At 47.2% G+C, this 23,737-nt stretch overlaps 3 protein-coding genes across 3 annotated transcripts; 2 read left to right on the top strand and 1 right to left on the bottom strand.

Moving 5' to 3' along the window:
* The first annotated feature begins 12,120 nt into the window (after window positions 1-12,120).
* Window positions 12,121-14,002, top strand: LOC123079510 (NAC domain-containing protein 2). Its single transcript, XM_044502282.1, has 3 exons — window positions 12,121-12,553; window positions 12,678-12,997; window positions 13,111-14,002. The coding sequence occupies exons 1-3, from the start codon at window positions 12,289-12,291 to the stop codon at window positions 13,792-13,794; spliced, it is 1,269 nt and encodes a 422-aa protein (XP_044358217.1). The 5' UTR covers window positions 12,121-12,288; the 3' UTR covers window positions 13,795-14,002.
* Window positions 14,003-14,306: 304 nt separating this feature from the next.
* On the top strand, window positions 14,307-18,726 carry LOC123079509 (probable arabinosyltransferase ARAD1). The gene is made up of 8 exons (XM_044502281.1): window positions 14,307-14,783; window positions 15,747-15,920; window positions 16,249-16,406; window positions 16,503-16,650; window positions 16,770-17,024; window positions 17,763-17,873; window positions 18,147-18,215; window positions 18,426-18,726. The coding sequence occupies exons 1-8, from the start codon at window positions 14,337-14,339 to the stop codon at window positions 18,543-18,545; spliced, it is 1,482 nt and encodes a 493-aa protein (XP_044358216.1). The 5' UTR covers window positions 14,307-14,336; the 3' UTR covers window positions 18,546-18,726.
* Window positions 18,727-19,263: 537 nt separating this feature from the next.
* LOC123079507 (histone-lysine N-methyltransferase, H3 lysine-9 specific SUVH1) lies at window positions 19,264-23,158 on the bottom strand. Its single transcript, XM_044502280.1, has 3 exons — window positions 23,032-23,158; window positions 20,304-22,607; window positions 19,264-19,710 (listed from the first exon to the last, which is right to left on the bottom strand). Exon 2 carries the CDS (start codon window positions 22,582-22,584, stop codon window positions 20,353-20,355), a length of 2,232 nt encoding a protein of 743 aa, XP_044358215.1. The 5' UTR covers window positions 22,585-22,607; window positions 23,032-23,158; the 3' UTR covers window positions 19,264-19,710; window positions 20,304-20,352.
* Window positions 23,159-23,737: the final 579 nt, after the last annotated feature.

Below are 23,737 nucleotides of genomic sequence, written 5' to 3'. Positions count from 1 at the left end.
TCCAACCATCATATCTGCCTGAGACTCAAATCTGGTTGGTAATAGGATATTCCAGACTCATCGAGTATAGAAGAAAATAAAGGTTTGCAACACAAATCGACGAGATGACGTTGCGAGATTCTCGGGAAATGAGCTACGGTAGCAAGCTCCAAAACATGAGCTGGTTCTGCTAAACACATGTGAACACGCTGTCCCGGACAAGCATGACCACATAGTAGTCTTATGATAAAACACTACCGAGTTCAGGTGGGGAACCATCATCGAGGATATTGGAGTCTTGTGCATGATCTAGAATTAGCACAACAAGCTCCTTTTCCTTGAACAAATCAATCAGTGGCTTGGTGTGCTAGGAACACATATAGAATGGAGGTAGCGAGCCTATCAAACCATAGCATACTTCGCAAATGCATGACTGACTTGGGATGGTTCCAGAGAAACCAAAAACAATCTTTCTCGGATCCACGGCGACACCTTACATCAAGTGCACGTGAATTAAAGAAAGTCACTTCTTTCATCCAAACATATCCTTCATGAGATAGCACGAAGAAAATGCTAGCACAAGTTTCCAACACTAACTTAATGTTCAACACGAGTCATGGAGAAGATAAGAATGTTGCCGATGGGCTCAGCAACAATTTATCAAAATTCCAATGGAGATGGACTTCCATAATTATGTGAACAAGTGATAGCATTGGTCAGACCCAAAAGTATAATGGTGTATGCTCGAGGGATCAACCGCGAGTAAGACAACATTATGAACATCGTTGGTTCTGATTTGATTTGATATTAGCCCATACTCAAATCAAAGTTTGGTTAAGATGATAGGTCCATTAATTGATCACGAGGACCAATCGATGAAGAAATCATCTTTCTACAACAAACACACACACAAGAGATATCCTTTGGAATGAACTAAGTTAGGCAAGCTTTTATCTTCCAACTCTCCAAGTTGCTGTTCAGCTTAACCAACTAGCTCAGGGGTATCCAACACAAATTCTTGGAGAAGGGGTGGTTTATAAGAAAACCAACTTGATCACGAGCTCAACATAACAGTCAGGGGATAACCTAGTAACACTTCCGAGAAGATATTCGGAAAATCACGAGCCACCGATATGTTGCTAAGCTCGAGAACAATCTTGCTTTTCAGGGCAAGACGATATGACCAAGAGAGTGATGGATTGACACAATCCTATCTCATTGATTGAAGAGTGCACCAAAAATAAGGACTAGGTAGCACGATCAATCGTAGGATGATGATTCAATAACCAGCACGCTAAGAATGAGAGTATTGCCATTAACTACCAAGCAACGAGTTGCTCAGAGTATTAATTTCACACATCACGGTTCACTTGTCGGTATTCCGGTTGTGACAACACGGGATTGAGGAATGAATAATGATGGCGAGAAGTATCACTGCGTCAAGAATTTATAAGAGGTGGTGCAATTCTCATGACACTCTTGACATAAAGATGGTAACGCTCCAAGGTAGAGCAGAGCAAAAGCTGGATTGGCATTTTGGTCTGCGGAATACAACTACTTTGACCCAATCCCAGAGATGGACGAGGTACTGGAGTTTGTTTCTCCTAGTCATTCCAGATTAGAATGGCTTGACAGACCACAAGAATAATAGGCATCGATAACACGGATGCACAACTAGTCCTGACTATCAATTGATAGACGAAGGTCGGAATACGACTGAAGAGGGACAACTCAAAGGAACATATAACTTTCTGAGTTGTGGACGCATAGGTTAGTATGTCGAACAAGTTCAACATATTTCTTCCGGATAACCCATGCAGAAAGGTAGAACTGGCAGATTCACAATGTAGAATGGAGAACTCATCGAGAGCACTCTTGTTGTGATCTTTTGGTTCAACGAGGAGGTTCTGCCAAGGATGGTTCATGGTATTTGGAAGAATGGTATACCACGGACCTCGAGGACTATCGCAAAGGTTACTAATATCCTAAAGGTACGAGCAACACTATCAACACGAGGTAAGTAGAGTGAATCTTGGGTCAAGAACCCAAGAGTAGAATACCTACTACTAAATAGCATCACGAGATGCTTTCGAGAATGGTGGCCAGAATCATCACACCGGGAACACAAAACATGGCTAGATTACTAGGTGACTCCCTAAAACACCTAGGGTCATAATAATAGCTCCAACATATATACCGAGGCAATAGAGTACCTCAACTCAACGATTAGTGTGGTTAATCTGGCCCAAAGGAACATCGAGAACGGAAAGAAGAGATTTGCAAATGCATCAGATTATTTAGAAGTCTGGGATGACTCGGACAGCATAACGGCTGTAAATGCTCAGAAAAGATTCGAGACATCCTGGAAAATGGTGGCATAACCACTCAACATCACAATATCAAGGTTCTAAGGCCAGCTATGAACATACGGAAGTAGTAGAAACTGAACTGAGACTTGAAACTATCAATTCTATAAGTCTATGGATTAGTACCATGTGATCCTGATAGAAAGATGAGAAGCCTAGTTCTTAATCCCCGTAGAAGAGAAGAGGGTGACTCAGATTAGAGGGCATAAGGTAAAGGAGTAAAAAGGGCCTTACGTTCCCTTCCACAATCAATTCCCTTAAATAACTAAAGCATTTCTAGACTCAACTTCGACCAGTTTGGCTTGGTAATCCTACAGGCAGTCAGGCTCTGATACCAAAGCTGTCAGGACCCCGATTCTAAGTCACACCGATCTAGCCTGTAACACCTCATATCACTTTGCGGCCTCACGCACGGTAATCCCACGGGTGTCGCCTTACCATGGCCCGAGACCGTTTGCGCCTTTTGGCTCACGTATATGATAGTGTCGCTAGCATCCATATGACAGAGAACCCGGGCCGACATGACTAGTCGTGAACCCAAAGTGGCACTAACTTACGGGGACAGGCATACATGAATCAACATCGAGCATGTCGGTCAGCAGCGTGCGAATCCGGGCTGTAGCACTGGGCTAACAGGACTCCGGGAACCCGGGCTGTAGCAGGCTAGGCAGGACTCCGGATGTCACCGCGTGACATTTCCCCGAAGGGACAGACACAGGAACGAAGTGAATCACATGCCGGCCAATCAGGTGTCCGGAGCAGTAGTGCTGGGCTAGCAGGACTCCGGTGAACCGGGCTGTAGCGGACTACTATGGCTCATGGAAGCACAAGACTACATTTCCCCATAAGAGAGGCTACCAAGGATAAACAACTAGGTTGTCGGATCCCACACATACCAAGCATTTCAATCATACACGCAATATGCTCGATATGTGTAAATACAACATGGCATCACAACATAACTCTACGACTCAAGTATTTATTCAATAGGCTCCGAAGAGCGAGATATTACAAACATAGGTCTCATGACCCAACATTCAGAGCATACAAGTCAAACACATGCGGAAGCTTAACATGTCTGAGTACAGACATCTACAAATGAAAAAGGCTGAGAAGCCTGACTATTTACTAGATCCTGCCGAGGGCACAAGATCGTAGCTGAGGTAACAAGCTAAACGTCGAAGTCCACACGGAACTACTAGCGAGACTGACGTCTCTCTGCAAAACATAGAATAGGCAAACGTGAGTACAAATGTACCCAACAAGACTTACATCAGAACTAGCTACATATGCATTGGTATCAACAAAGGGGGTAGTGGAGTTTAACTGCAGCAAGCCAGCTTTGACTCAGTAGCTATCCTGAACTACGACTGCAAGCAACTCTTTTGAGGTGGCGCACACGAGTCCACATATTCACCATATCAATACACCACTATGGATCCGCTCCCGTATCCCTACGAGAACGCCATCCATAGCACTCACGCTTATCTTGCGCATTTTAGAGTATCCACTTTCACTTGTCTATGAACTGTACAGGCAACCCAGAAGTCCTTTACCGTGGACACGGCTATTCGAATAGATCATATTAGCCCTGCAGGGGTGTACCTCGTCACACACGCTCTCGCCACTTACCACCATGTACACATCGTGTACCTCGGCAACCTTCAAGCGGAAGCCTGGCGAGGGAGTCGTCCACGACCTAACTAACCACACAAGTCTCTCATCCAGGTTTATCGCCTATTCGGGTTCCATCCGCAAGGAGATCCGGCCGGGGTGTCGCTCACGGCCCCAAACGATGTGTACAGGGTTCCAAGCCCACCAAACGGGTGACGCTTGGCATACCCGGCCACGGTGCCTAGTCTGTCCCAAGCCCACCTGTACCGGGTGCCACTTGGTAGACTACTAACACTACCTACAAACACCAGAAACTAGTTGCAACTCCTGGACAAAGATCAAGTTGATTAATAATTCGAGAGGGGCACTTAAGCATTCCAATGTGTGGTAGTAACTGTTCATGGATCACAAACACAGAACTCAGTTCCTGAGGACGGCTGTAATGAGACAACCCACCATGTACTCCTACATGGCCTCTCACCGCTACCTTTACCAAATCGTGTTCACACACTTAGCTCACACACAGTAGGACATGTTCATCACCATTCCAACTCATCCCCGATGAATCAGACCCGACTCAACTCTAAGCAGTAGCAGGCATGACAAACAAGCATGAATGAGTAGGCACATCAGGGCTCAAACAACTCCTACTCATGCTAGTGGGTTTCATCTATTTACTGTGGCAATGACAGGTCATGCAGAGGATAAGGGGTTCAACTACCACAACAAGTAACAGTTGAATCATTGTTGTCCTAATGCAGTAAAAGAGAGCAGGAGCGAGAGAGTGGGATTGTATTGGAATGAACAAGGGGTTTTGCTTGCCTGGCACTTTCGAAGATCATATAGCTCTTCATCAGTGTCATCGAACTCATCGTCGGAGCCACGGCTATCGAGAGGGGACAATTACCAGCAACAGAGAAGGAAACACAATCAATGCAATGCACAATATGATGCATGATCATGACATAGCAAAATGAGTGTGTTGGGCTAATGCAACTACAACCAGATGGGTTTGAGCCATTTTGAACCAAAGATTCAACCCCAAACTCATCTTATGAATTTATATAGTGCTTTATCATGTTTTGATATAAACAGCAGAGTTAAGTTGCTTTAACATGCATGAAACCAGTACAGATGGATAGATTGGATTTTTCTGATAATTTTTCATATATAATTTGTTTCATTTGGAGTTATGGTTGAATTTCTATGAATTTTAGAAGTTTTGGGTATTTTCTGGAATTTCCTGTATAAAAATAATTCCAGTAATTAAATTAATGCGTCAGCATTGCGTCAGGGTGACATCAGCTGGTCAGCGGGGTCGTCCAGGTCAAACCTGACGCGTGGGTCCCGTGTGTCAGTGGCTAACTAAACTAACTAAACTTAGTTAGCACTAACCTAGGTTAATCTAATTAGGTTTAAACCTAAGCTTGGTTAATTAGTCGGGCAGGGCCCGCATGTCAGTGACCCTGGGGAGGTCAACCGGGGTCAAAACCTGGGTCAACCTGCCGGAGTTGACCCGCGGCTCGTCGCCGGCAGAGCCAGAGACGGCGGAGGCGCTCGGGATTCGCCCACAGGCGACGGTTTTGGGCGTTCTTGGGCTCGATGGAGAGCTCTTGCAAGCGAGCATCCAACGGTGGTGGTGGCCGGGCCTACGGTGGCTGTAGCTGACGACAGCGAGCTCTTCTACGGCCACCGGAGTTCGGGTGTGCACGGGGTTGCGGCTACGGTGCATGGGATGAGGAACTGATGGGCGCTACGGGCTCCTGGGAGTGCACTCAGTGCAGTGACGCGCTCAGTTTATATGGAGGCGAACCAAAACGACGACGGTGACAAGTCCGGCGTTGGTGAGGTCTCGGTCTCAACGGAAACAAGGGCTACGATGAGCTAATGGACATGGGAGTAGAGGGGATCGATAGAGGACCTCACGGCGAGTGTAGAGGTGGCCTCGGCGTGCTCGGGGACGTCCTCGTTGCTGCGAATCGAGCAGCGGCGATCGCCGGCCATGGCGGTGAAGACGGCGGTGATGGCGTGGCTTCGGGGCACCCGGCGTCGCGTGCGTCGGCGTAGAGCTTCATGGATCCGAGGCGGAGCTTGTAGGCTAGTTGGATGGCCGCGGGGATGCTGGTGGCCGCGGTGGCTCACGGCGGCGTGCTCAGGCACGTGAGGGGAAGAGCGAGGGAGAGAGACAGAGGAGGGGATGAGCATGGGGGAGGAGTGAGAGGGACCCGGGGTGGCGCGTGGCGACGTCCTGGCGTCGAGGCAGCGGCGGAAGCAGGAGGTGGCCAGGCGCGTGGGCGCACGTGGCGGGCACACGCCCCTCGTCCTTCTGGCGAGAGGAGGGAGACGACTGGCATCGGCCAGCTGGGCTGGGCCGGCTCCTGGGCCGCACAGGTAAGTGGCCCAGGTACTAACTCTCTCTCTCTCTGCCCCTTTTCCTATTTTATTATGTTTTCTATTTTCTGCAATTGTTTTGGCTTTATTAAAAATGCCAGAGCATTTCCAAAAATTCTGAAAATATTTGTGGGCACTGTTGAAATTATTCCCAACAGCCCTCAACTAGTTTCAGAATTATTAGAGCATTTAAAATATTTATAGGATTTAAATGCCCCAATTCAAATACACTATGAGTTAATTCAAAAATCCAGAAATGATCTAAGGATGTATTCATCATTTTTGGCAGAGGTTTCCACCTTAACCAGAAATCATGAACTTTTCTTAGGGACATTTTGGGCTTATTGAAAAGATTTTAATCCATCCTAGTTGAGTTGATTTAATGCTAGGGTTTGAACATCCCCATTTCAAGTTTCTTTCAAATATTAAACATGATGCACACATGAAGCTAGCCTAGTGCATTACCAGAAGCTAGGGATGTGACAAACAAGTTAGACGTCCTCTAATTGTTGTTGGAAGTTTTTACGTGGCTGCTATAGGTTTCTAGCAAGAACGTTTCTTACCTACGCCAAAACCACAACGTGATATGCCAATTTCTATTTACCCTTCATAAGGACCCTTTTCATCGAATCCGATCCGACTAAAGTGGGAGAGACAGACACCCGCTAGCCACCTTATGCAACTAGTGCATGTCAGTCGGTGGAACCTGTCTCACGTAAGCGTATGTGTAAGGTCGGTCCGGGCCGCTTCATCCCACGATGCCGCCGAATCAAGATAAGACTAGTAACGGCAAGTAAATTGACAAAATTGATGCCCACAACAACTAGTGTTCTACTCGTGCATAGAAACTACGCATAAACCTGGCTCTGATATCGCTCATGATGCCACTGTTAGGGATCGATGCAGAAATTAAAAAATTTCTACGCATCACCAAGATCAATCTATGGAGAGACTAGCAACGAGAGAGAGGGGAGTACATCTTCATACCCTTGAAGATCGTGATGCGGAAGCGTTGCAAGAACGCGGTTGGTGGAGTCGTACACGCAGCGATTCAGATCACGGTCGATTTTGATCTAAGCACCGAACAACGATGCCTCCGCGTTCAACACACGTACAGCCCGGGGACGTCTCCTCCTTCTTGATCCAGCAAGGGGAGAGGAGAAGTTGAGGGAGAGCTCAGGCAGTACGACGGCGTGGTGGTGGAGCTTGCAGTTCTCCGGCAGGGCTTCGCCAAGCACTACGGAGGAGGATGAGGTGTTGGGGAGGGAGAGGGCTGCGCCAGGGGAAGGGGTGCGGCAGCCCTCCCACCAACCCTCTATTTATAGGGGCAAGGGAGAGGGGGGCCGGCACCCTCCAGATGGATCTAGAAGGGGGGAGGCTTGCCCCCCAAGCCAAGGGGACGCCCCCTTTAGGGTTTCCCCCCAACCCTAGGCGCATGGGCCCTAGGGGGGTTTGACACCCAACCCACCTAGCGGCTGGTTCCCCTCCATATTCAGCCCATAGGGCCCTCCGGGGCAGGTGGACCCTCCCGGTGGACCCCCGGAACCCTTTCGGTGGTCCCGGTACAATACCGATAAACCCCCGAACACTTCCGGCGACCGAATAAGGACTTCCCATATATAAATCTTTATCTCCGGACCATTCCAGAACTCCTCGTGACGTCCGGGATCTCATTCGGGACTCCGAACAACATTCGGTAAATGCATACTAATTCCCATAACAACTCTAGCGTCATCGAACCTTAAGTGTGTAGACCCTACGAGTTCGGGAATCATGCAGACATGACCGAGACATCTCTCTGGCCAATAACCAACAGCGGGATATGGATACCCATGTTGGTTCCCACATGTTCCATGATGATCTCATCGGATTAACCACGATGTCGGGGATTCAAACAATCCCGTATACAATTCCCTTTGTCAATCAGTATGTTACTTGCCCGAGATTCGATCGTCGGTATCCCAATACCTCGTTCAATCTCGTTACCGACAAGTCACTTTACTCGTTCCGTAATGCATGATCCCGTGACTAACTGCTTAGTCACATTGAGCTCATTATGATGATGCATTACCGAGTGTGCCCAGAGATAGCTCTCCGTCATACGGAGTGACAAATCCCAGTGTCGATTCGTGCCAACCCAACAAGAACTTTCGGAGATACCTGTAGTGCACCTTTATAGCCACCCAGTTACGTTGTGACGTTTGGTACACCCAAAGCATTCCTACGGTATCCGGGAGTTGCACAATCTCATGGTCTAAGGAAACGATACTTGACATTAGAAAAGCTTTAGCAGACGAACTACACGATCTTGTGCTATGCTTAGGATTGGGTCTTGTCCATCACATCATTCTTCTAATGATGTGATCCCGTTATCAACGAAATCCAACGTCCATGGTCAGGAAACCGTAACCATCTATTGATCAACGAGCTAGTCAACTAGAGGCTCACTAGGGACATGTTGTGGTCTATGTATTCACACATGTATTACGATTTCCGGATAACACAATTATAGCATGAACAATAGACAATTATCATGAACAAGGAAATATAATAATAACCATTTTATTATTGCCTCTAGGGCATATTTCCAACAGTGTTGTCTCGGCACGAAGAACTGTCGCAACGGTGCATACTCAGGGAGAACACTTATACCTTGAAATTTTAGTAAGGGATCATCTTATAAAGCTACCGCCGAACTAAGCAAAATAAGATGTATAAAAGATAAACATCACATGCAATCAAAATATGTGACATGATATGGCCATCATCATCTTGTGCCTTTGATCTTCATCTCCAAAGTACCGTCATGATCTCCATTGTCACCGGCATGACACCATGATCTCCATCATCTTGATCTCTATCAACGTGTCATCACATGGTCGTCTCACCAGCTATTACTTTTGCAACTATTGCTATCGCATAGCAATAAAGTAAAGTAATTACATGGCACTTGCATCTTATGCAATAAAGAGACAACCATAAGGCTCCTGCCAGTTGCCGATAACTTTAACAAAACATGATCATCTCATACAACAATTTATATCTCATCACGTCTTGACCATATCACATCACAACATGCCCTGCAAAAACAAGTTAGACGTCCTCTACTTTGTTGTTGCAAGTTTTATGTGGCTGCTACGGGCTGAGCAAGAACCGTTCTTACCTACGCATCAAAACCACAACGATTTTTCGTCAAGTATGTGCTGTTTTAACCTTCAAGAAGGACCGGCATAGTCACACTCGATTCAGCTAAAGTTGGAGAAACTGACACCCGCCAGCCACCTGTGTGCAAAGCACGTCGGTAGAACCAGTCTCGCGTAAGCGTACGCGTAATGTCGGTCCGGGCCGCTTCATCCAACAATACCGCCGAATCAAAGTATGACATGCTAGTAAGCAGTATGACTATTATCGCCCACAACTCACTTGTGTTCTACTCGTGCATATAACATCTACGCATAAACCTGGCTCTGATGCCACTGTTGGGGAACGTACTAATTTCAAAAAAATTCCTACGCACACGCAAGATCATGGTGATGCATAGTAACGAGAGGGGAGAGTGTTGTCCACGTACCCTCGTAGACCGTAAGCGGAAGCGTTATGACAACGCGGTTGATGTAGTCGTACGTCTTCACGATCGACCGATCCTAATACCGAAAGTACGACACCTCCGCGATCTGCACACGTTTGGCTCGATGACGTCCCACGAACTCACGATCCAGCAGAATGTCGAGGGAGAGCTTCGTCAGCACGACGGCGTGATGACGGTGATGATGAAGCTACCGGCGCAGGGCTTCACCTAAGCACTGCAACGATATGACCGAGGTGGATTATGGTGGAGAGGGGCACCGCACACGGCTAAGAGATCAATGATCAACTTGTCTTGTCCATGGGGTGCCCCCTGGCCACGTATATAAAGGATGGAGGGAGGTGGAGGCCGGCCCTCATAGGGCGCGCCCAAAGTGTGGAGTCCTAGTAGGATTCCACCTCCCACATAGAATAGGAAAAAGGGAAGGGAGAAGAAGAAGGAAGGAAGGGGGCACCCCCTTTCCCTAGTCCAATTCGTACTAGTCCATGGGGAAGGGGCACGACCATCCTTGAGGCCTTTCTCTCCTTTCCCGTATGCCCATTAAGGCCCAATATGAATTCCCGTAACTCTCCGGTACTCCGAAAAATACCAAAATCACTCGGATCCTTTTCGATGTCCGAATATAGCCTTCCAATATATCGATCTTTACGTCTCGACCATTTTGAGACTCCTCGTCATGTCCCCGATCTCATCCGGGACTCCGAACAAACTTCGGTCATCAAATCACATAACTCATAATACAAATCGCCATAGAACGTTAAGCATGCGGACCCTACGGGTTCGAGAACTATGTAGACATGACCGAGACTCATCTCCGGTCAATAACCAATAGCGGAACCTGGATGCTCATATTGGTTCCTACATATTCTACGAAGATCTTTATCGGTCAAACCGTATAACAACATACATTGTTCCCTTTGTCATCGGTATGTTACTTGCCCGAGATTCGATCGTCGGTATCTCAATACCTAGTTCAATCTCGTTACCGGCAAGTCTCTTTACTCGTTCCGTAATGCATCATCCCGCAACTAACTCATTAGTCACAATGCTTGCAAGGCTTACAATGATGTGCATTACCGACAGGGCCCAGAGATACCTCTCCGATACACGGAGTGACAAATCCTAATCTTGATCTATGCCAACTCAACAAATACCATCGGAGACACCAGTAAAGCATCTTTATAATCACCCAGTTACGTTGTGACGTTTGATAGCACACAAGGTGTTCCTCCGGTATTCGGGAGTTGCATAATCTCATAGTCTAAGGAACATGTATAAGTCATGAAAAAGTAGTAGCAATGAAACTGTAATGATCATAATGCTAAGCTAATGAATGGGTCTTGTCCATCACATCATTCTCCTAATGATGTGATCCCGTTCATCAATGACAACACATATCTATGGTTAGGAAACATAACCATCTTTGATAAACGAGCTAGTCAAGTAGAGGCATACTAGGGATAATTTGTTTTGTCTATGTATTCACACATGTACTAAGTTTCCGGTTAATACAATTCGAGTATGAATAATAAACATTTATCATGAAATAAGGAAATAAATAATAACTTTATTATTGCCTCTAGGGCATATTTCCTTCACTCCCGACACTGCAATGGAGCGCTGGTCGACGGTCTCGGAGCTCCGATGCAGCTCCCGGCGCTGCAATGAAGGCTCGCCGGTGTTGCTCTGCATCATGCAGCGGACGACGTGGTCTACTGCACCGGCGACCAGTAGCATTGGCGCCGCCGGCGCTGCAATCAGGGGCAAGCGGGTGGCTGTTTTTGCCGATACGAAGAGAGAGTGATGCTTGGGAGGGGGCGTGTGCTGCAGGAGAGCATTCAGGAACCAGAGGGCAAAGGGACGGCTGCGATGGTGCGTATCTAGCGGCTATGGAGGCGGCTTATGTTTCCCATAAATCAACCGGATGATTTGTAGCAGTGGCCAAAGAAAAAAGGAAACTAGAAGAAGAAAACGCACTACAGTTCCTAAATGGGCCAGTTCATAGGCGAGCGTGGTTCGCGGGCTGGCCCAATAGACGACGTGGACGACGAGGCGAGGTAGTCGGTAACTTTTCTCAACAAAAGTCGGTAACTTGTTTTTCTCAACAAAAGAAAACTAGGAAATCGTTACGGAAAAGGAATCTTGGTCCGTGCATCGTCTCATCAGGCAGGCTGGCCACAGCCCCCTAAACCCATCATCGTGTGCTATATAAATCGTGCAAATCGTTTGAGTTACGGAAAAGGAATCTTGTTCCGTACGTGCTGTGGGCAGCAGAGCGGCCTCAAACCCCTAACGTCCTCGGCTCCGACAGCATTAGCACGTGCCGGCCGCGATCACCCGTCGTCGGCCGCCATGGAAGCGTCAACGTCGTCCGCCGCCATGCTGCTGGACGCGTCAACGTCGTCCGCCGCCATGCTGCTGGACGCGTCAACGTCGTCGCAGCAGCAGCCCGGCGAGGCGCCGCTGTACCCGTACCTGCACGTCCCCGGCGTCCGGTTCGTCCCCACCGACCAGGAGCTCATCCTCTTCTACCTCCGGAGCAAGCTGCGCGGCGATCCGCCCCCGACCTCGCTCGTGCGCGACGACGACGTGTACGCGGAGCACCCCCAGATTCTCAGTGAGTTCTTGGCTTCTTGCTCAATGCCCACCGTCTTTTCGCTCCAAGACAAGTAGATTCCGATCGATCGTGATCTTCTTGATTGAGTTCTTGATGGCTGTCTAAATTGGTTTGGTTTTGGCAGCGACGAGGCTGGGCCCGAGCGTGGAGGACTACTGGTACGTGTTCACGCAGAGGAGCCGCAAGTACGCCAAGGGGGGGCGGCCGAGCCGGAGCACGGGCGACACGGGCCGCTGGAAGTCGGTGGGCAAGAACACGCCGGTCACCTACGGGAAGGAGAAGGCGACGATCGGGTTCAGGAACTCGCTGGCGTACGAGGTGTTCGTCTACGACGACGGCGGCGACTCCAAGAAGAAGCGGATAGAGAAGACGGAGTGGAAGATGATGGAGTTCGTGGACGTGGACTCCAACAGGCCCGTCTCGTCCGACTCCAACTTCATGCTGGTCAGCCATAATCATCATCTCATCATCCCATGCCATGCATGTCCATCTAATTTGGTACATACCTAGCGTGTCTGTGTTTGATGATGTGTGCCGATCGTGTGTCTTGCTTGCAGCTCAACGATTGGGTGCTGTGCAGGATAACGCGCAAGCCGGAGAAGAAGAAAGGGGAGGAGGAGGATCCCGGCGCTTCTCCGGCGGACGAGGTGGTGGAGGAGGAGGAGGAGCACGAGCCGTCATCGATGATGCTCGTCGACGAGCCGCTGACGGACACCAGCCCCGACACGTCGCAGCAAGCGCAGGCGACGGCGCCTACCGGCCTCTTACGCAACGGCGCCAACTGGTCGGACAGCACCGCCGACAGCCAGGTCCAAGGATCCGGCTCCGGCTCCGGCGCCGATCCCCAGCAGACTGCTGACGACGACCCGTTCGACCTTCCTGATCTGGAGCCCTCGTTGAGCGTGAACAGTTTTGACCATGCCTTCGGCTTCAGGCCTGACCCATGGGCCTGGAACCTGTATTATCAAGAGGCCACCGATACTGATTCGCCCGGCAGCCGGCTCCGAACTCCTAGCGACCCTGATCCGATCGAGCCCCCATCGGAACCACCTGCTGCTCCTCAGCCTCGGGATGTCGTCACTGATCCTCCCTCCTCCGCCGACGACGGTCGTCTTGAACACGCGAAGGCGATTCGCAAGAGAAAAGAACACGCCAGGGCGAGCGGCGACGACGCCGGGAAGAAGGGCAACGCGGCAGTGAAGAAGAGCTCCGGGCGTGCAAAGCAAGACGGCCAGAACTAAATCTGTGTAATGCATAGAGTACATTGGTAGATTTATATTATTATATGCAAGGTTTTTGGTCCAGTTTTGATAGGCCTTTCGGGTTTCCCCTAGGACAAAGATAAGATAGGTTTATGTGTCTTCGCAACCTGCAAGGAACTGGTTAGCATGTTGCAGTGAAATTTTGACAACAATAGGTGCTAATTTGCTGCTAATGGAGCAGTACATATTTAAGAGTCCATAATAACTTGGACAATGGTGGTCTGTTTGGCGTGCTTGTGCTGGAATTTAGCAAAGGCATACTTGAACTTTAGGGTTTCCATAGCAATTTAGCAAGGTTCAGTATGCTTTTTAGGATGTTTTTTCTTAAATCTTTTTTGACACAGGGGCCGTTTGAAGGAGTACTTCCAGATTGAGTTTGCCAAATTCATCTGTCTCCAGTCGTTCAAATTTTAGCTTTGATAATCTAATGTGCTCAACTCGAAAAAAAAAAAATCTAGTGTGCTCAAACCATAAGCCTCGGCTTAACACAAAACTTGCGGCCCACTCGACAGTCTGCAGCCATGGCGGGGAAGCAGTTCCCCTCCCTCGCGCACGCGCGCCGCGCCTCCTCCCGCTGCCTGCTCGCCGTCGGCGCCCTCCTCGTCTTCTCCGCCGTCTACTTCCTCCTCCTCTCCCCCTCGCCGCCGCGCCCCGTCGCCGGCCCGCTCCCCAACCCTAGCAGCGCTACCACCTCCTTCGTCGCCTCCCTCGACCGCTTCCTCGACTCCCCGCACCGCCCCGCCGCCTCCTCCGCGGCGCCCGGGGACCTCGACGCCGCGATCCGGAGGGAGGAGGAGGCCCGGCTGTACGGGGACCCACGGGGCGCGTGGCCGGCGCCGCTAAGGGTCTACGTGTACGAGATGCCACGCAAGTTCACCTACGACCTGCTCAGGCTGTTCAGGGACTCGTACCGCGACACCACCAACCTCACCTCCAACGGGAGCCCCGTGCACAGGCTCATCGAGCAGGTGGGCGAGCGGTGAGATCGATTTGTATCATCTAGTGTCGCTTTATTTTGATGCCACGAGATCTCCTTGTTCCCAGATTTGGTGGTAGACAGCACTTAGTTTGTAGAGTGTGGGGCATTTGATTGCTTGCTGGCTGAAAGTCGAGCATTAGTAGTAATGCTGCATTGCTATATTCCTCTGTGATAAATCTGTGCTCTGGTGCTTTCGGGAGATTTCAAGTGCTCCTGAAATGAGCTGCATGTTAGTGTGTTGGATCTCATAGAAATATTTTGTGCTGATCCACTGTAGCAGCTCTGGGTACCTGTGGTATTCTTGTGACCCAATGCTGCAAAGCTATACCAATGAGGCACATACGCTTCTGGACTGGATCTGATATAAAGTAGTTTTTTTCTATGTAGCAATTTGATTTTACAGCTTGAACAGAGAGATTGAAGATTTTGGACTTGCATCTGTTTGTGACTTTATGTAAAATATTTAGGTTGCTACAGCTTTGAAGTGTTTTGTTATATTGATTATGTAGACTAGTTTGTCTAAAGCATGTGAGATACAACAGAAGGGGAGAGGGGTAATTGAATAAGATGGCACATAGCACTTGTAATTATTACAAGATTCAACAAACATAAGGATGTGTATCGTTTGCTGATGTTCTTTCGATCTCTTTGAGATCATAAAACTCTTGCTGGAATGCATTAATAAATTGTAAATAGTTTACTTCTTGCCTGTTTGCATATAGCGGGAAATGGTTGAACTGGAATAGCATGTACTAATACTGGCTGGGATAGGAATGGTCTGTTTACTGCGTGTTTAGATCTACCACCTCTGCATATGACAATTTAATACGTCAGTTTTCCAACACGGTTTTGTTAAATATCTGTATGCTAAGTAATATTGCAGCACTATGAATTTGGAACTTGCAATTTGTTTTGTTTTACTGTCTGAATTTATCTCCATTCGCATATGCAGCATTCTATTGACTACTGGCTGTGGGCGGATCTCATTGCTCCTGAATCACAAAGACTTCTGAAGAATGTTATCAGGGTTGAGCAGCAAGAAGAAGCAGACATTTTCTACGTGCCATTTTTCACAACAATCAGTTACTTCTTGCTGGAGAAACAAGAATGCAAGGCACTTTATAGGGTGTGCGAGCATTTCCCAAGGTTTAATTTTTTAGCTAGTATTTGTTGTAGGACATGCATATGACCAAGCTAAACTTTGATTCTTCATGCTATCAACCTGACATCAATTATTAAGAAAATTTAATTTGTTTCTGCAGTCAGACCAGAAATCATAGTAACACACTCTATAGATTGAACTCAATATTCTATGACTATCTGTAATGTTTTTTTGGGGGGTTCACCTGACTGTAGGGAATATCTAACTCTCTGTCTAGATTACAAGTTATTAATTGTTCTGTTCATCCCTATTTGTATCCAAGATGATCTTACCATTACTTCCCTGTAATTAGGAAGCTTTGAAGTGGGTGACTGATCAACCTGCTTGGCAACGTTCAGAAGGCAGAGATCATGTTATTCCTGTTCATCACCCATGGTCTTTTAAGTCAGTCCGAAGGTTTGTGAAGAAAGCAATATGGCTTCTACCTGATATGGATTCTACTGGGAACTGGTATGGTCTTCATTCATTCATTGATCGCCACGTTGCCTCTATGCTGCTTGCATACATCAGTTGAGCAACACAACTCATGTTTCCACCTTATATCAGGTATAAACCTGGGCAAGTTTATCTGGAAAAGGATGTTATCCTTCCATATGTCCCAAATGTTGACCTTTGTGATTATAAGTGTGTGTCAGAAACTCAATCTAAAAGAAGTACGTTGCTGTTTTTCCGAGGAAGACTTAAAAGAAATGCTGTAAGTTTCTTGCTACTATTTCAAGCTTTTGACAAAATCAGATCTATATATGCGTGTCATATTTCTACTTTTTGTTGTTTTATTTGCCTTTTGATCTTCCATCTTGTTGACCTTGTTAGGGTGGGAAGATACGCAGTAAGCTTGTGACAGAATTACAAAGTATAGAAGACATAATTATAGAAGAAGGGTCTGCTGGCGCCAAGGGGAAAGTAGCAGCTCAGACTGGCATGCGCAAGTCTCTCTTTTGCTTGAATCCTGCTGGGGACACTCCATCTTCTGCTCGCCTGTTTGATGCAATTGTTAGTGGATGTATCCCAGTTATAATCAGCGATGAGCTAGAGCTTCCTTTTGAAGGAATACTTGACTACAGCAAGGTATAGTTGACCCATGGTTCTACAACATGCCTTACCATTCTCCATAATTTGAAGCATGAAGGTTCACAAAGGCCGTTGATATATCTTACTGGAGCTCCAAAACTTTACCTGTTACATGAAAAAATTAGGATATTTTTCTAGTTGAATCTCATGAATAACAAACAAATATATCCATATCACTGAGTTACTAACAAGTAACATGCGAACTATAGTTGCATAGTTGCCAATGGACAGGACTGGGCTCTATACTTCAATGACACTGACAGTTGTAGAATTAGTGATACCTATCTTTTGACATATACCAATTTCTCTGTATGAATAGTGTTTCTGAAGCTTGTGTAAAAATTGGCACGGTATCTATGAAATTAATGTACCTAAGGATTATTTATTTTCTATATATACTTGCACTGTGAGATAAACTGGAAGACGCGTTGGTGATATCGGTCACTATGAATTATAAAAATGGTGCATGAGCAATATCAATCAATTGTAAACTATAGTAAAGATGTGTATATAGATGTGCACATGTGTGGGCATGCACGAAAAGCTTATACATGCAGTCTGTTGGAGATGCATATATTACATCCCATCAAGATTTAATTTTTATTATATATTGTAGCATGATGATTATGTATTTTTGCCACACCATTGGTCATCGGCATTGGTCTGCTGCATTTGGAGAACACAAGTTTTTGTAGTGTGAACTGCGAAATAATGGCCTGTTACTTCATTGTGCAGATAGCATTGTTTGTTTCATCAACTGATGCTGTGCAACCTGGCTGGCTGGTGAAGTACCTAAGAGGCATTGATGCCCAAAGAGTTAGGGAGATGCAATCCAATCTTCTCAAGGTTTGCTCTTATTTAAAACCTAAATACGATTTAAGGGTATGCTTGGTTTGAACCCAAGTTCAGCCTACCAAAAGTTTGGCTAGCCAAAATTGCAGTGAAGGTTATGCTTGCCCATGATTTGAACAATGTTGCCAAGAAAAATGAACTAGAGTGCGCTAGTTAGTTGTTATGGGCATTGCCAATATTGGTGATTTTGGGCACCGACCAAATATACCCTTAAGTTTCTTGAAAGACCCATCTTCTTGACTATTTTTACTCGTGGTGCATTGACAGTACTCGAGGCATTTTCTATATTCAAGTCCTGCTCAGCCCCTTGGACCAGAAGACCTTACATGGAGAATGGTAATTCCCGGACATTCTTCTAGAGTTGTTCAGCCTATCATACTTGCGAAATAGAAGTGTTTTTGCTTCTACATCGGTTCAATGTTGTGAGCCAAACACTTTAAGGCCAATTAATTTATCTGCAGTTTTGTTCCTTGTGTAAATGTTGGGACTTCAGAGATACAGTAATCTTCGCTATAACAGTTTATCCGTTCCATGCCCGAAATGCAGATTGCTGGCAAGCTGGTGAACATCAAGTTGCATATTCAGCGGTCGCGGCGCGTGGTCAGAGAATCAAGAAGCGTATGCACATGTGAGTGTAGAGTCGGGAACACTACGAGGATGCTCTGAACCAGCTTTTTCTTTGTATTTTCCAGTTCACGTATCGCGGTAGCTCTTCTCTACCTGTCATTGGCATGAGTTTTGCACAGCTGTTACACTCCCTTGTAAATTGTACTTGAAAAATCAAGCGTTAGTTTGTAAGTGATGCTCCAGTTGGAGAATTAAGAATTTTAAGATATGCAGTGTGCTACATCGCTTTTATGGCCAAAGGCCTGAGGCCTAAAGATCCTGGTGTGTCCCTCTGTCCCAAAATGTTCTCATTCCAGATACACCCGTATAAAACTTACAGACCTCCGCCCGCCGTTTTGATTTTCCGGCCGGAAATAGCTGTTGGCCGGTAAGTTACACTTGTAAGAATAATACACCTGTATTCAATTACACCGATGCCAAGCGCGGCCTAAGCCTAAAAATTGTCTTACATTTTGGGGCAGAGGGAGTACCTTATTCATAGCCCAGAGACCTCTTTAGTTATTACTGTAAACATTAGAAAGCAATTATCGGGGAATTTCCTCAGAACTGGCAAAGTGGCAATGCATACCACATAGATTCCAACCTATTCTACTCCCTCCGTTTGGGTTTATGAGGTCTCTGACCGTGAATTTGATCAACAAAATATGAGTTATATGCTACAAAAGTTATGCCATTGAAAACTTCTTTTGAATGTGAAGATTCAACGGTATAACTTTTGTAGCATATAAATCCAAACAGAACTCAACATAGAACAACTTTGGCAGGAAATTCAAGACTTTAAAGCCAGCCCACTGGTCTGAATATACTCCCTCCGTCCAAAATTACTCGTCACCTAAATAGATAAAAATGGATGCAACTAGAACTAAAATACGTCTAGATACACCCATTTCTCCGACAAGTATTTCCGGACGGAGGGAGTACTTGGCAACGGCGCAATAGGCATATTGGCCGCTAAGAGTTTTGGTTCGACTTGACCAAAATACTAAGGTTATCATACAAAATTGACCTCACAAGGCCTACGGTCACAGAATCACAAGAAGCTACTTTGTCCTTGTGTGACAATGGGCATTGCAGAGCTTGACATAAGTCTACTATCTCCACTACGGCGCAGTCATGAGGGGAGCAATTTGAGACGCTCCTACCTCTGTCAGACTTCAGCACACTTCCCTTCTTCTAGGTACCACCAGAACGGCCAAAAAATGATCTGCAAAAGACCAGCACAAGTTAGGTTCACAGAAAGTCGAAGTGGGCTAGTTTACAAACATCAGAAACTATTATTACACAAGTAAAGCAACAGTTCCAAGTTTATGGTGTAAGAATTTGTTAATAGAGAAATCCCATGCAGGATATGAAATACATCAACATATTATCATAAATACCTGACCCAAAATTATTTGTAGCAAGAACAACTAAACCATGAAATGTCTAGAGTTCTTAACAGAGAAGCTGAAATTTCTCAGGACACTAGACAGGAATTACATTGTTCGTTCTTAACAGAGAAGCTGAGAATTTCGTAAGACACTGAACAGGAATAACATTGTTCTTGTATGCATTCCTATATTCCTATATGTAACACTTAACACAGTTTCTGTGGAAGCACAAGTATTACAGCTACAGCGAAGATAAAAAACTAATATCCAACTAGTGTTTATCAGCACAAATTGCTTGCTTATCGAATACAAACCAGATGCCTGTAAATATGCATGACAAGCAGGGATGTCCAACCGCAAAGGAGTAGTTAGATGTATGCATGATGCTCAATGCTGAGAATGGCATTCAGGTGAAGACTGTTTTTACCTAACAGATAGATTGGCATGTTGATAAGCAGAATGCACATCTTCCATAATCAGCAGAAATAGCCCCGGCAATTTGAGGATCCACAAAGGCATCTCTTAGCTCCAGGAGAACCTATACCACTAGAATCAGCTCCAATATCACCATAGTCGTACGTCAGCTCTGTCATGGGAGGGATGTGCTTCAGTGCAAAGAACATGATATGTGGGTGACCATCATCTCCATGGTCAAACTGAACTGGCTGCCAGAAGGCGTTAGGGGAACAACTATGGTTCATGAAACGTGAGACGTTTCCCATTTTCTTTGCACTTATCTTGATGGGCAGTGGCTCAAAAGTATCATCTGAATTATTTGTGATTTGCTCCCCCATCAGTTCAGGTACATAATTCCATTTTAATGTCTTCTCACAAGGGGACACAGTCTGAAAAAGGTAATCATCTTCACCATTCAAATTCAGTTTACTCTCATCAATAACCTCGCCAACATACTCACAGATAAATGAGCCAGCCCGTATAGGGTCCCATGAACGAAGACCCCAGCCTCGATTTCCTGTCCTAAAGATCTCAAAGTGAACCCTAATCCCCTTCTGTGTCACCCTGTTACGGCAGTTAACTGAACACTGGCAAGATTCACCACATTCATATAGCCTATTCTTGCGGCATACAAGCAATCCTGTTGAACTGTAAGGTAAATTACCTCCATTAAACTCTGCACAACCACAATCGGTATCACTGGGCAGACAAGCATTGAGGCATGAACAACCCTGTAATGGTTTCATGGAACTTAGTGGCTTTGGGTACTTGACCTGAGTAATATAGGTGAAAAGGCCTGGTCCTTTCTCACTGTCAATATCATTGACAAGACACACTGGAAGATTTTCAGTACCAGATGATAGATCAGGGTGTAGAACTCTGCCTCTAGTTGCTGGATTCTCTACCCATTTCCGGGACATCTTCCAGATTGACATTCCCTCGGGTTGTCCTGGCTCCCGCAGCAGCTTGTACTTGAAGCACTGGATCCCAGTCTTTGTTCTCTCCTTCCAGGACTCATGGATCTTATAGAGGCCATCATACATATAAACCTTCCCACCCAAGCAACCTGGATCTTTAAATCCCCGTACAACCCGGATCACATTCTTTCTCGACAGGCTCATCTGAAGAGCAAGGTTACCCCTCTCAAGCTTCTGGTCATGCATCTCCTCATTGTTCTTGCTACTACCTCCTGAACCGCTGTAGACTAGTGTGTCTGTAGCATCATCTTCATTCTCATAAACACCTGCAGCGACAATACATATTGCTACAGAATCATCACCCTTATCACCAAATGTGTGGGTCATATAATCAATTCCAGCCATGGTAGGAGCATGCAAGCCAATAATGCATAGCTCCATCCTGAAGTAGAAAATATCCCCTATTTCAATTCCAGGAACAACTCCAATCCTCCTCGCGATGTTAGCCCTAAGATTATGGGCCAGCATCACGGCACCAACCTTAAGGTCTGGGCGTTTGGTACTCTCTTGTGCCACATCCAACTGAAGATGTCTACGCCGCAGGGCCTCGAAGTTCATGAGAACCTCTTCCACAGCCTCCCTGGGATTGCTGGATGAAAGGGGCACCGAGGTAAACTCATTGCCAGCACCAGCCTTCCTGTGAGAGGTCTTGTTGCGTTTGGTCTTCACACCATTGTTGTCATCACTGCCCAAACCGCCGCTCATCTTATATCCACTTAGGTGGGACGGCCTCTTGATCTTCCGCCCAGATGCTGACGTCTGGTTGCTAGTGAAATGCTCATTGTCATCGTCATCGTCGTCCAGTGGTATAACAGGTGGCGGTGTCGGCCTGTAAGCTGATATAGGGATGACATCAATTGGGCTGTCAGCGCTGGCGCCAAGGTTTGTAGCCCCATTAGCAGCAGTCTGGCCTCCATTAGCAGCGTACTTATCAGCAAAGGTGGTAGCCTGGCCTCCACCGGCATCCTGGCCACGAGAAGATGCAGGTTGCCCTCTACCGGCATCCTGGCCACGGGAAGAGGCAGGCTGCCCTCCATAAGCATCTTGAGCACCGAAAGCGGCGGCGAATGACCTGAAAGCAGGATGGCCGGGAGCACCAAACCCCCCTGGAAACTGCCCAGCTGAAGTGACAAATATCAATGGTGGGGTGGTGTTGGGCACGTTAAACGTGTTGACCCCCAGGGGCGCAGGGAACATCGGAGCCAAAGTCCTCAGGGGCTGGATATCCAGGACATCCTGATCAGGTGTAGGCATGAAATTCGATGTCCGGTCCATGACGACTCGCGGCAGCTGGATCCCTGCATCAAGCAAAGCAGAGTTAGTGTCGATGACCTAAGCACGTCGGCGTGGCTGCGTCGAAATGTAAAGTTTCAAACTTTAGGTTTCCTGACGGGCCACAGTAGTTCAAAATGCAAGAATCGAACCAACCAGGAGAAAAACCAAAACAAAATAGACGATAATCGACATCGATTCCGCGAGCAAACGGATGGCAATCGAGCAAGCAGCAGCAAAAATGCCCAAGATTTTTTAAGGAAACCCTAGGACGCGCCGCCGGCGAGCAAGCCCCAATCCGGTGGGTGACCCGCCAGCCGAGCTCGCAAAAGCTGGGGTTTTGTGGGTGGCGGGGGGAGAGAGATCCCACGAACTCCGCCCCCGCGAACCAGCAGAGCACTCGAAAAAATCGCAGATACAGATTCGCACCTCGGTTGGAGAAGAGCTCACCTTGGCGACTATCCGGGGCTGATTCTAGGGGACGGAGGGAGCCATGGGGGCGGACAGCGCCTGCTCTGTTCAACTTCGGGCAGGAGGAGGGGAAATTTGGTGGGGGGAGTGTGGTTTGTGGGAGGATGGTTCGTCTGCTCTCGGCCTGTCCCACTAAGTAGTGCCCGAGAGGCGCGGCGGAGGGTCGCCAAGGGCTTCCTCTCGACCGTCGGATCAGAGAACCAACGCTTCAGATGCGATGGTACGCAACAGTGAACGGCTTTGCTTGCTTTTCGCGCGTCCTGTGTTTTTAGAGCATCCCCAACGGATTTATGTACAATACTCCCCAGTTTCGTGATGACCAAATTTGGCATGTTAGCTTCTTGGGGTAAACGATATTTTTTGGGTGGTGATAAGAATTGGCAGAATTTTCTTGACTTCAAATATGGTACTGAGAGCATCTACAGCCGGGTGCCTTAAACCCGCCTCATACGTGCGGGCAGGCCGCCCGGTCACTGACCGGTCACGTTTTTTATCCAGACGGACGCCTTAAACGGGCCTCATACGCCTGGGCTGACCGGCATCCCATATCCAGCCCAAATATGGGGCGGATATGGGGCGCCCGGGCATGCCCGCCACGTCGGACTGACGAAGGGGTCCCATGGGGAAACGCCCGAAAACCTGGCGGCCCGAAGGACGCCGCGTCCATCGCCTCGGTGTGAACATC

This window comes from Triticum aestivum, chromosome 3D (genome assembly GCF_018294505.1).
Source record: "Triticum aestivum cultivar Chinese Spring chromosome 3D, IWGSC CS RefSeq v2.1, whole genome shotgun sequence".
NCBI classification, from domain to species: domain Eukaryota; kingdom Viridiplantae; phylum Streptophyta; class Magnoliopsida; order Poales; family Poaceae; genus Triticum; species Triticum aestivum.
This window is presented reverse-complemented; position numbering and strand designations above follow the sequence as displayed.

Bases quoted from the DNA above. Each gene is read 5' to 3' on its own strand.
- LOC123079509 (XM_044502281.1), top strand. From the start codon at position 14,337: ATGGCGGGGAAGCAGTTCCCCTCCCTCGCGCACGCGCGCCGCGCCTCC. The intron at 15,921-16,248 runs GTGTGCGAGCAT...CCCTGTAATTAG, and splicing joins AATGCAAGGCACTTTATAGG to GAAGCTTTGAAGTGGGTGAC. The intron at 16,407-16,502 runs GTATGGTCTTCA...ACCTTATATCAG, and splicing joins ATGGATTCTACTGGGAACTG to GTATAAACCTGGGCAAGTTT.
- LOC123079507 (XM_044502280.1), bottom strand. From the start codon at position 22,584: ATGGACCGGACATCGAATTTCATGCCTACACCTGATCAGGATGTCCTG.
- LOC123079510 (XM_044502282.1), top strand. From the start codon at position 12,289: ATGGAAGCGTCAACGTCGTCCGCCGCCATGCTGCTGGACGCGTCAACG. The intron at 12,554-12,677 runs GTGAGTTCTTGG...TGGTTTTGGCAG, and splicing joins GGAGCACCCCCAGATTCTCA to CGACGAGGCTGGGCCCGAGC. The intron at 12,998-13,110 runs GTCAGCCATAAT...TCTTGCTTGCAG, and splicing joins CCGACTCCAACTTCATGCTG to CTCAACGATTGGGTGCTGTG.